The 12,710-nt window shown below is 48.9% G+C and overlaps 1 protein-coding gene across 2 annotated transcripts in view; it reads left to right on the top strand.

Moving 5' to 3' along the window:
• LOC148115868 (uncharacterized) overlaps positions 1 to 8,401 on the top strand; it is a 33,737-nt gene extending 25,336 nt beyond the window's left edge. The window contains exons 1-3 of one of the 2 annotated variants that reach the window (XM_087884263.1): positions 2,345 to 2,461; positions 3,447 to 3,689; positions 5,598 to 8,401. In XM_087884263.1, the coding sequence (XP_087740389.1) occupies positions 5,679 to 7,664 (1,986 nt within the window). In that variant the 5' untranslated portion in view covers positions 2,345 to 2,461; positions 3,447 to 3,689; positions 5,598 to 5,678 and the 3' untranslated portion in view covers positions 7,665 to 8,401. Of the gene's footprint in view, positions 1 to 2,344; positions 2,462 to 3,446; positions 3,690 to 5,597 lie in introns of those variants that run through there. The other variant, XM_087884262.1, reaches the window with a different exon arrangement.
• Positions 8,402 to 12,710: the final 4,309 nt, after the last annotated feature.

Here is a 12,710-nt window from a genome sequence, read left to right as displayed (position 1 = left end):
CTGCTTCACCCAGCGAAGATCAGTGTTGGATCCCTTGGCAGAGGCGTCTGTGTCCTGCTCGGGGCAGGGCAGATGGGGCTGCTCTCCCTCCGGCCTCCAGGCCGCCCCTCCTTCCAGGAGATGATCTCCCTGCCAGGTGGAAGGGAGTTGCTGATCCTGTTGTTTGGCTTGCCGAGGTTTCCTCGGAGAGATCTGGCTCTCGCCCTGGGGTGAAATGCTCCCGGTTTGGACTGGCTCGGCCGATCCGGTAGCAATGACAGCTGGTGGTTCAGAGAACCGGTAGAGATGGCAGCTCAAGGCTCCGCCCAGCAGTCGTTACTTTTTTTATTTTTTTTTTAATCCCGCCCTTCTCCGGAGACTCAGGGCACTTACAATGCGTTAAGCAATAACCTTCATACTTTTGTATATTTATACAAAGTCATCTTATTGCCCCCACAACTGGGTCCTCAATTTACCTACCTTAGAAAGGATGGAAGGCTGAGTCAACCTTGAGCCTGGGGAGATTCGAACTTGCAGTAATTGCAGACAGCTTGATGTTAATCCTTCCCCTGGAGTGGGGTGGGAATGGAGATTTCCTTCCCCTGGAGTGGGGTGGGAATGGAGATTTTGCAGTATCCTTCCCCTGGAGTGGGGTGGGAATGGAGATTTTTGCAGTATCCTTCCCCTGCCACACCAACCAAGCCACACCACGCCCATAGAACCAGTAGTAAAAATTTGGATTTCACCATGGGTATAAAGGCAATAACTATGACTGTGTGTCCACCCCTCCTGTAAAACACAACTTTGAAAAAGGGCTCACAACCCTAACACCAAAACAAGCAAGCAGCTGAGACACACCAACAAACACACCCAAATTCTAATCCTCCCATCTCAGCCTTACCCTATCCCAGAAACTGTGTGTGTGTGTGTGTGTGTGTGTGAGAAACAGCCTTGTACAGGTTTCCAGAAGGCTAGAAGGGTGGGGGGCCTACAGGATCTCCAAGGGAAAGGCCTTCCACAGGGCAGGGACTCCTACAGATAAGTCACACTTACTGGGTCTCACTAGATGGCAAATCGGAACGATCAAGATTTGGGTTACGGTAATTATCAGTTTTATAATGGTTTGTCTCCCCTTCTGTAGCTGCTTCTTACAAGTGAGCAACTCCAACGAGTTCCAGTCTTCAATGTGGATTACATTCGTCCTTGAGCACAGGGTGATTTTCATAGAGATGCAAACTCCTCAAACATACATGTTACTACACGGATATTGATGCATGACTGTGTACGTTAATATCTGTGTTTCTCAAGCTTGATAACTTTAAGCTGTGTGGATTTCAACTCCCAGGATTCCCCAGCCAGCATGAATTCTGGGAGGTGAAGTCCCACCCCCCATCTTAAAAGATGACAATTCTCAATCAACACCCAGGACATCGAGTATGGCCTAGTGGCTAAGACCCTGCGTTAGAAAGCCTGAGGCCATGAGTTCCAGTCCCGACTGGGCTATGAAAGCCAGCTTGGGTGACCTTGGGCCAGTCACTCTCTCAGCCTAGTCTACCTCACAGGATTGTTGTCAGGAAAATAGGTGAAGGAAGATGTGTGGGATATGTTCCCTGTCTCGACTTTGTAAAAATAAGGTGAATATAAGTGAGAAATGGAATCATTTCTGTTGGACAGTGGCTTGGCAATATTTTCAGCCTTGTTTCCCAGTTGTGCTGCCTCTATGGGGAAAAGCATCAGATCTGGGCTGCTCCCCCAAAGTCTCTTCTTTCCTGTCTGGGGGGTTTCTGGTGATTAGCAAAGGAATGAGAGAAGCCCCATCTCTGCTCAGAGATCCCCCCCAGTTTAAACCCTCAGGTTGGAGGGTCTTCATGGAACCCCTGCACCAGGGACTATTAGAGATCAGTGTAAAATCTGATGGCAGCTGAATGAATGAATGAATGAATGAATGAATGAATGAATAAATGTATGTATGTATGTATGTATGCATGCATGCATATATGTATGTATGTATGTATGTTCCTGGGAGTAAAAAGAAATATTTATTATCCAGTTAGGAAGGAACCCCAAAAAGGGAAGTGAAGGTTCCTGGCCCTTTCCACGGAGCTCCTCAAGAGAAAACCCTCCAAGGGGCTTCATCCAAGCTCTCCCAGACACCCTGGAGCAGGAGGAGGGCAGCCCCGCTTCCACCGTGCAGGGGACACTCTTTCCATGGGCAGAGGAACCCTCGACCCCGACGCCCCTCGGAGGAACGGCGGAGGCTTCCTGGCTGGGGGGGGAGATTGGGGGGGAGGGAGGGGGAGGAGCAGAGGCTTCTGAGGGGCGGGGCTGCAAGGAGGGGGCGGAGCTCCAGAGGGGCGCAGAAGCCCCGCCCCTCTCCCCTCCCACTGCCTGGATCTCCGCTGCCCTCCGCGTGTCCCGCTTCGCCCGGCGAGGATCGGCGCTGGATCCCTCCGGAGAGGTTTCTGGATCCTGCTGGCGTCAGGTGGGGCTGCTCTCCCTCCGGCCTCCAGGCCGCCCCTCCTCCCAGGAGATCCTCTCCCCGCCAGGAGGAAGGGAGCTGCGGATCCCGCTCTTCGGCTTGCCGGGCTTTCCTCGGGGAGATCCGGCTCTGGCGTTGCCTGCAGGGAGCCGATCCCTCCCTTCCCTCCAGGGGGGCAAAGGGGGCTCCGTCCCCGAGGTTGATTTCTGCCCCCTCCTCGCCCGACTAAAGCTCCCCTGGGGGATCCTAGAAGGAGCTGTGGCGAAGTTGCTTTCAGAAAAGTCTCTCTCTAATCCCCGGGGTGGATCTGCCCCCTCTTCGCCCGACCAAGGCTCTCCAGGGGGATCCGGATGGATCCGGGAAGAAGCTTTAGGGGAGGTTACTTGCAGAAGGTCTCTGTGTGGTCCGTTTGAACAGGAAGCCTCTGAAGATCCGTTTCCCTCAAGTGCAGTTGGAAAACTGGAGGAAACGGAGCTTTAAAAGGTGTCTTGAGATATGCAATGTGGATTTAACACCGACTGACCGGCCTCGTTGCAATGGGGAGTCCTGGATGTGGCATCGCCTCCACGGTGGATCTTTTAGAAAGCACAAACTCTAAGGAAGTTGTGAGGCTGGTCTTGTGAGCGGCTCCTAGAAGAAGCTGATGGCCAGGAGGTTGCCTGGCATAAGTGGAAAATGCCTGTCCAAAGTAGCTTTGGGTCCCAGGAAGGCTGGAATTCTTATGGCCTCTTAAGCCTCCAAAAAGAGCCGGAAGGAGCAGCAGGATCTCTCTTGTTTTCCGTTGGGTTTTCTTACTCACAACTATGCATAGGTCCCTCTTGCCCGATTCTTCCATTTTGGCTCATCAAGTTCTTCAATCACGATTGGATCTCCTGTTATCTTGTATCCTCAGCAAACAATCCTATTTTTTCCTTCCTCGTCCAGGTCATTTATAGATCAAGCTCAGCGTTACTGTCGGCATCTGAGCCTTTTTCATTTCTCTTTGCAGGAGACCAGCGAGGATCTGGCCGTGAACTGCAGAGAGGAGAAAGGGGCCTTCTTGGATCAGAACACGCAACATTTCGGCCAGGACTCCATCCTAGAAAATTTGGGAATCTTGGCCCGCTGGAGAAGCAGCTTCTTGCACAAAGGGCCAATCAGTTAAGGAGAAATCAAACAGTGAGGGTCATCCCTGGCCTTGACTCAGAGAAGTAACAAGTGACCCAGAGACCTCTTGGCTGTAACTTTAAAGGTGAGTCAATGAAACTTGGTTTGGAAAAATAAGCTTTTAAAAAAAATCTTTATGTGGCAATGCAATAAAGTTGGGTTTTTCTGCCAAGGTGCAGAGATACTCCAGGATTAAGCCATGTCGCAGCTCAGATTGTTGGTTTTCTTTTTCTTTCTTCTGTTGCTTTCACGGCCAGTTGAGATAACAAACAGGATCATTCATTTCAATTTTGGGAAGCTCTGTGTGGCTTTATTTGCTCTGATCAGCAGTGATCCTTTTCCGGGTGCCTGTGCTGGCTCTCCTGGAGACGGATGAAACGCCAAATCGGAGCCATTTTCCCCTCCTCCTTTCCTGCCTGATCTTCTGAGTCTCTTTTAGGGTGGCCTGACTGAGCTCCTCCTTCTAATACACAAACACCCACACAGCTTTTGGGTTGGACCTGGTTGTGCTCAGGGCATCAGACAAGCAGCCTGGGGTGGCCCAGGGAATCGGCCGGCCTCTCTCCCATCCGGGTAGGAAATGCAGAGGGATGACCTCAACTCAGACAGTCCTGTGTCTTCTGCTAAAGTGGGGTTTCTGGAGGAAGCCAGATGTGGCCCCGGAGGGAAACTCTTGATGCAGAAGCCAGCAGCTCCTCTGTTCCCCTCCCTTCTTGCCCAAGGCAGGTGTGGCACTTCCTACTGAAGGACCCCTGTGGGGCAGGTAGGGAGGAGGAGGCCACCAGACTGATAGCAAAGCCTATTTCCACCCACACTCACTGCTTCACACACCTTCCATTTTTCATTTGAGGTTACTGTACTTTCATTGTTTATGCCATTGCTCATCATTTCATTACTTTGATACTGTTACGTTTACGCTTCTATTCCTTTCTCCATTTTTACTCTCATAAGACCCCTGGAGTAGCCCCTCGGCGAGATGGGTGGCAAATAATTTTAAACAGTAAATAAAGAGCACGAAGGAGAGTTGCATGGTCTTCCCAAGAGGAAGAGACTGAGCTGTGAAACGGATCCATGCAGGGGGAGGAAACGTGTCACGAGGAAGCCAGGATCAACTAGTCATGATGGGATGGAGCTCATAAGTGGAATAAGCAGAAAAAGCAAGAAAAGGGGAAAAGAAAAGGGTTGCTTACACTGATCTCAACTTTCTTTCCTCCTCTTTGGCTTCTGTGATGCCTTAATCTTTTGGGCTCCCTGTAGGTAGTCCTCGAAGTATGACTAAAAATGGAATTGGAATCTCAATCGTTTAGCAAAGTGGTCATTATGTGAGGTATCGCATGATGTCTTTGCTCCATTAGCGTAATGATTTCACTGGTCATTGAGTGGATGAAGTCCCAAGTAAGAAGCATAACTTTGTCTCGGGGAGGGGGGGGCAGAGGGCTGGGGAGGCCATTGGAGTCCCAGCACAGTCCGTATTTGACTTGAGGAGAGGCTTAGAGATGCTTTGGGAGACGTTGCTTGGAAACAGTATGGAACATTGCGGGTTGCAGAATGGCGCAAGGCTGCAAGGGCCACCACTCTGGGGATTAAGGCCACATTTGTGGGGGGCACCGGTGACACTGGGCTGAAGTCCAGGCCTGGGGTCAGTGGCAATGGCTGAAATGGCTGAAGGCCCCAGGCCTCCACTTAAGGCACCATCTTGGCATTTCTGCCCCATTGCAGGGCCCAGATGGGGCGACTGAGGCTTTTGGGGGCGGTGCAGCTTTGCACCCCACTGCAGCTCTCCAAATTCAGGCGTGGCCTGTGCTGGATTTCCAGGGTGTCTCCCACCCCCTTCAGGCACCCCTCCATTTCTTCCCTGTGTCTTCCTTCACTTAACGACCCCCAAAAATCACTTAATGACCACAACAACATATGTTTTCCTCCTGGAGATTTTGTGACTCTCTACATTTCTGGAAAGGAAATATTTTTCACTGCTTCTTTTTCCTTCCAACAGCAGATAAAACTAGATCTACCTTGCAAGTTAACTATCAACAAATATTAGAAAATCAGCCCAAGGCAGCTTCCGCCAGAAAGGATGGAGCCTGGGAAACCTTTGGATGCCCCGTCAGACACAAGCAGCACTCCACAAAACGACAAAAAATCCCATGAATGCTTAGAGTGTGGGAAATCCTTTACTCTCCAGTCCCACCTTTTCACCCACAGGAAGGTCCATGTGGGAAGTGGATCCAGTGAAGGTTTGGAGGGCGAGAAATCCTTCTCTGGAAAAGACGCCAAAGACCTCAGAAGGCCCCCAACACTAAAAACCTACAAATGTGAGGAATGTGACTTACACTTTGGTCTAAAGTCAAGCCTTCGTACACATCGGAAAATCCACACTGGAGAGAAACCTTATCAATGTCTGGAATGTGGGAATTCTTTCCGTGAAAAAGCCACTCTTAGAAACCATGAGAGAATCCACACAGGAGAGAAACCTTACAACTGTTGGGAATGTGGGAAGAGCTTTTCTCAGAAGTCAAGTTTTAGGCGCCATGGGAAGATCCATGCAGGAATCAAACCTTACAAATGCTTTGAGTGTGGAAAATGTTTCATTGAGAGCTCATCATTTCAGAGACATGAGAAAACACACACAGGGGAGAAAAACGAAAAGTGCCCAGAATGTGGGAAATGTTTTGCTGACAAGTCAACCCTAATTGAACATCAGAGACTTCATACCGGAGAGAGACCCTATGAATGCCCAGAATGCGAGAAACGATTTGTGGGTTCTTCTCAACTTCGGAGTCACCAGAAGAGGCACAAAGAGGAGAAACCCTGCAAATGTGGGGAGTGTGGGAAATCATTTGCTGGGCAGTCCCTCCTTTTGACCCACAGGAAGGTCCATGTGGGAAGTGGATCCAGAAAAGGTTTAGAGGGTAAGAAATCCTTCTCTGGAAAACACGCCAAAGATCTCAGAAGGCCCCCAACAGTAAAAACCTACAAATGTGAGGAATGTGACTTACGCTTTGGTCTAAAGTCAGGACTTCTTTCACATCAGAAAATCCACACTGGAGAGAAACCTTATCAATGTCTGGAATGTGGGAAATTTTTCCGTGAAAAAACCACTCTCAGAAACCACGAGAGAATTCATACAGGGGAGAAACCTTACAAGTGTTGGGAATGTGGGAAGAGCTTTTCTCAGAACTCAAGTCTTTGGCTCCATGAGAAGGTTCATGCAGGAATCAAATCTTACAAGTGCTTTGAGTGTGAAAAATGTTTCACCCAAAGTTCATCTCTTCGGAGTCATGAGAAAACACACAGAGGGGAGAAAAACGAAAAGTGCCTCGAATGTGGGAAATGTTTTACCTCGAAATCAAACCTGGAGCGACATCAAAAACTTCACACCGGAGAGAGACCCTATGAATGCCCAGAATGTGAGAAACAATTTGCGGTTTCTTCTGAATTTCGGAGACACCAGAAGAGGCACAAAGAGGAGAAACCGTATAGATGTGGGGAGTGTGGGAAAAAGTTTTTTTTGCCAGGAGAGTTTCAAATTCATCAGAGAATCCACACAGGGGAGAAACCCTACAAATGTGGGGAGTGTGGGAAATGCTTTTCCCAAAAACAACACCTTGGAACGCATCAAAGGCTCCACACAGGAGAGAAGCCATACAGATGCGTTGAATGTGGAAAATGTTTCACTCAAAAGGGAGACCTATGGAGACATCATAAAACCCACACAGGGGAGAAGCCATATCAATGCAACGACTGTGGAAGATTTTATCGTACCTCGTCAGCCCTTAGAAGTCATGTGAAAATTCACACAGGGGAAAAAAACTACAAATGTTTAGATTGTGGGAGATCATTTGCTGAACCATCTTCCCTTAGAAATCACAGCCGAATTCATACAGGTGAGAAACCCCACAAATGCTCAGAGTGCGATAAATGTTTTTCTCGGAAAGATACTCTTGTGATGCATCAGCGAATCCACACTGGAGAGAAACCATATAAATGTCTGGAGTGTGGAAAATGTTTTACCCAACCTTCAGCCCTTCGGATGCACACCCGAAATCACACAAGAGGGTAGCTTCACAAGTGTGCAGAGTGCGAGAAACCTTTTCATACTAAATCAAAGCTAGAACAGCACCAGAAAGTCCATAGCAGAGATAAATCTCTTCAGGTGTGAAAAATGTTGGAAACCCTTTTTTAAAAAAACATTCAGATGTTAACATTTACCAGGAACTTCACACAGTGACAGAAGGGAAATTGTGCAAATATTTGATGTGGGGAAAATGTTTTTCCTACTGAAGCAGCCTTTAATACCATCAGAGAGGACACAATGAGGCAAAAGGGCACAAGTGTTGGGAGTATGAGGATATTTTACTCACAAAGCCATATTAGTAACTTATACGCAGAGTACATACAATGTTTTGCAGAGAACAGGAAGTCCTCGGCTTAGGACCATCACTTGGAATGGCTTTCCGGTCATACGTTGCTACAGTCGTAAGTGAAGGCACCCAGGTATTTTTGTTAATTCTTACTAGACTTTGTTGATCAATAAGGAGAACTCTGAAGATTTAGAGAGGAGAAAATGGGGTGAGGGTGGAATGAAGATGCATCTGCTGGTTTATTTAGGGATAAAATGTTGATGTTGAATATGCTGGTTGAGGAAGAAAAGAGAAAGTTTTCTTTTTCTTACTATATTTTTTGGAAAGATTATTTTTCACATGGTCTTTTTCATGTTTTCATACAGACACACAAACAATTATATTGTTCCTTTGTTGGATCTGTGAATACGATCCTTAATAAAATTATTATTCAAAATAATCAAGAGGACTATTTTCAGGGTATGGACTGGCAGGATGTCAAAAACCTCAAGATGGCAGTCAAATTGTGCCATAGTGTTTAATCAAAATCCTGCTGTTTTTTTAAAGCTCTGTGTGTGATGCCCTTTAAAACAGAAAGAACAGCAATTGTGTACAAACAGCTGCCATTCCGATTCTTCAGGCTCCATCCTCCCTCGCTGGACAGTTTTGGCTTCCTGTGTTGCATTCGGAGGGGAACTTTAAGAGAAATCTCCTGGGTTGGAATTTGGATGGATCCCTGCTCTTGAGGGCAGATCATTGGTCGCCACCTACATCTGCCTGACACACCCGTGATTAAATGAACCCCATCTTACTTAGGACACACATTGAGGTCACAAGAAGTGCGACTTTCAATTATGTCATCAATTTATTGCAAATTTTAAATTGATACCCAGTTGCCTTTCATGTGACCCCAAATTCAGTTACTGTGAGGCTGTTGTGTGTGCAATTAAAGCTACTGTGTGGACAGTTGTGGATTTAACTATAAATTTACATTCCTTTAAGTATATTCTGACTCTTTATGGAGATATTTCATTATTAGTCATTAATAATAATGTTACATTAAATATTTTTCTTGCCTATTTCCATCAATCCAAACCCAATTTACCTATTTTTCATAAAAAATATCACTTCAAATAGTATACATTTAATGGGATCTTTCTGTGGGATTCATGAATTGGCTACTCCAGGGGGGTTTCTGGCATCTCCCCAATCCCTCCAAGCACAGAGTGGGGGCCCCCTGTGAGCCCCTTGATCCGGACACCTGGTTCCCCAGAGGCTCCTGGTACCCGGATGCTCCTCAAGTCTGATGGAGGCTCTTTCTCTTTATGGATTTAAGGCTCTCTGGGAAGAAGGTCCAGTCCTGGGATACACAGAAGGTCAACTGAAAATAGGAAAAAGGGGCCGTGCTGCCATTTCACGCTGCTAATTCCTCCACCCACCCACCCTCTTGTGCCTCTGTGAGCATTCAGCTCCTCCTGCCATCAAAGGGGGTTCCATTATTTGGGGCCCCTCCTGTGGGGGTCTCTGCCGTCTTCCCTTCTCAGCTCCAGTGGGAGAGGCTGAGTTTGGGTCGGTCCCCCATTTCACCCAAGAGCTCATCAGGAACAACTGGAGGGCAGAGGCAGCCATCATGGAGGTTCACTCCAGGCAGCCATCAACCCTTTGAAGTTATGACGGACACATCTCCAAATGGGACCTATGACCCAGACCCATAATGGGCAAACTCCATTAACTCATGGATCAACTGGACTTATTCATTATCACATTTGCAACCGCTTTTTATTTTATTTTAATGTATTTCAATAAATCTTTGGTTTTGTTCACCAGACGTTTCTTCGAGTGGTATCAAATTTTGGGTTTTTAAATCTCACATAAGCGAAAAATGAGAAATGGAATCATTTCTATTGGACAGTGGATTGGTAATATTTTCAGCCTTGTTTCCCAGTTGTATTGTGCTGCCTCTATGGGGAAAAGCATCAGATCTGGGCTGCTCCCCCAAACTCTCTTCTTTCCTGTCTGGGGGGTTTCTGGTGATTAGCAAAGGAATGAGAGAAGCCCCATCTCTGCTCAGAGATCCCCCCCAGTTTAAACCCTCAGGATGGAGGGTCTTCATGGAACCCCTGCACCAGGGACTATTAGAGATCAGTGTAGGATCTGATGGCAGCTGAATGAAAAGTTCCTGAGAGGAAAAATAAATATTTATTATCCAGTTAGGAAGGAACCCCCCAAAAAGGAAAGAAACCCCCAAAAGGGAAGTGAAGGTTCCTGGCCCTTTCCACGGAGCTCCTCAAGAGAAAACCCTCCAAGGGGCTTCATCCAAGCTCTCCCAGGCACCCTGGAGCAGGAGGAGGGCAGCCCCGCTTCCACCGTGCAGGGGACACTCTTTCCATGGGCAGAGGAACCCTCCACCCCGACGCCCCTCGGAGGAACGGCGGAGGCTTCCTGGCTGGGAGGGGAGATTGGGGGGGAGGGAGGGGGAGGAGCAGAGGCTGCTGAGGGGCGGGGCTGCAAGGAGGGGGCGGAACTCCAGATGGGCGCAGAAGCCCCGCCCACGCCTCTCCCCTCCCCCTCGCTGGATCTCCGCTGCCCTCCGCGTGTTCCGCTTCGCCCGGCGAAGATCGGCGCTGGATCCCTCCGGAGAGGTTTCTGGATCCCGCTGGCGTCAGGTGGGGCTGCTCTCCCTCCGGCCTCCAGGCCGCCCCCCCTCCCAGGAGATCCTCTCCCCGCCAGGAGGAAGGGAGCTGCGGATCCCGCTCTCCGGCTTGCCGGGCTTTCCTCGGGGAGATCCGGCTCTGGCGTTGCCTGCGGGGAGCCGATCCCTCCCTTCCCTCCAGGGGGGCAAAGGGGGCTCCGTCCCCGAGGTTGATTACTGCCACCTCCTCGCCCGACCAAAGCTTCCCTGGGGGATCCGGGGGGATCCTAGACGGAGCTGTGGCGAAGTTGCTTTCAGAAAAGTCTCTCTCTAATCCCCGGGGTGGATCTGCCCCCTCTTCGCCCGACAAAGGCTCTCCAGGGGGATCCGGATGGATCCGGGAAGAAGCTTTAGGGGAGGTTGTTTGCAGAAGGTCTCTGTGTGGTCCGCTTGAACTGGAAGCCTCTGAAGATCCGTTTCCCTCAAGCGCAGTTGGAAAACTGGAGGAAACGGAGCTTTAAAAGGTGTCTTGAGATATGCAATGTGGATTTAACACCGACTGACCGACCTCGTTGCAATGGGGAGTCCTGGATGTGGCATCGCCTCCACGGTGGATCTTTTAGAAAGCACAAACTCTAAGGAAGTTGTGAGGCTGGTCTTGTGAGCGGCTCCTAGAAGAAGCTGATGGGCAGGAGGTTGCCTGGCATAAGTGGAAAATGCCTGTCCAAAGTAGCTTTGGGTCCCAGGAAGGCTGGAATTCTGATGGCCTCTTAAGCCTCCAAAAAGATCCCGAAGGAGCAGCAGGATCTCTCGTTTTCCGTTGGGTTTTCTTACTCACAACTATGCATAGGTCCCTCTTGGGCTTCCATCTTGCCAGATTCTTCCATTTTGGCTCATCAAGATCTTCAATCACGATTGAATCTCCTGTTATCTTGTATCCTCAGCAAACAATCCTATTTTTTCCTTCCTCGTCCAGGTCATTTATAGATCAAGCTCAGCGTTACTGTCGGCATCTGAGCCTTTTTCATTTCTCTTTGCAGGAGACCAGCGAGGATCTGGCCGTGAACTGCAGAGAGGAGGAAGGGGCCTTCTTGGATCAGAACACACAACATTTCGGCCAGGACTCCATCCTAGAAAATTTGGGAATCTTGGCCCGCTGGAGAAGCAGCTTCTTGCACAAGGGGCCAATCAGTTAAGGAGAAATCAAACAGTGAGGGTCATCCCTGGCCTTGACTCAGAGAAGTAACAAGTGACCCAGAGACCTCTTGGCTGTAACTTTAAAGGTGAGTCAATGAAACTTGGTTTGGAAAAATAAGCTTTTAAAAAAAATCTTTATGTGGCAATGCAATAAAATTGGGTTTTTCTGCCAAGGTGCAGAGGTACTCCAGGATTAAGCCATTTCGCAGCTCAGATTGTTGGTTTTCTTTTTCTTTCTTCTGTTGCTTTCAGGGCCAGTTGAGATAACAAACAGGATCGTTCATTTCAATTTTGGGAAGCTCTGTGTAGTTTTATTTGCTCTGATCAGCAGTGATCCTTTTCGGGGTGCCTGTGCTGGCTCTCCTGGAGACGGATGAAATGCCCAATCGGAGTCATTTTCCCCTCCTCCTTTCCTGCCTGATCTTCTGGTCTCTTTTAGGGTGGCCTGACTGAGCTCCTCCTTCTAATACACAAACACCCACACAGCTTTTGGGTTGGACCTGGTTGTGCTCAGGTGCATCAGCCAAGGAGCCTGGGGTGGCCCAGGGAATCGGCCGGCCTCTCTCCCATCCGGGTAGGAAATGCAGAGGGATGATCTCAACTCAGACAGTCCTGTGTCTTCTGCTAAAGTGTGGTTTGTGGAGGAAGCCAGATGTGGCTCCAGAGGGAAACTCTTGATGGAGAAGCCAGCAGCTGCTCTGTTCCCCTCCCTTCTTGCCCAAGGCAGGTGTGGCACTTCCTACTGAAGGACCCCTGTGGGGCAGGTAGGGAGGAGGAGGCCACTAGACTGATAGCAAAGCCTATTTCCACCCACACTCACTGCTTCACCCACTGTCCGTTTTTCATTGGACGTTACTGTACTTTCATTTTTTATGCCATTGCTCATCATTTCATTACTTCGATAAGATCCCTGGAGTAGCCCCTCGGTGAGATGGGT

The sequence above is a fragment of the Pantherophis guttatus genome, chromosome 2, assembly GCF_059756535.1.
Source record: "Pantherophis guttatus breed Tessera chromosome 2, ASM5975653v1, whole genome shotgun sequence".
NCBI lineage: Eukaryota > Metazoa > Chordata > Lepidosauria > Squamata > Colubridae > Pantherophis > Pantherophis guttatus.
Note: the sequence above shows the minus strand (reverse complement) of the source record. Positions and strands in the feature narration are given on the sequence as shown.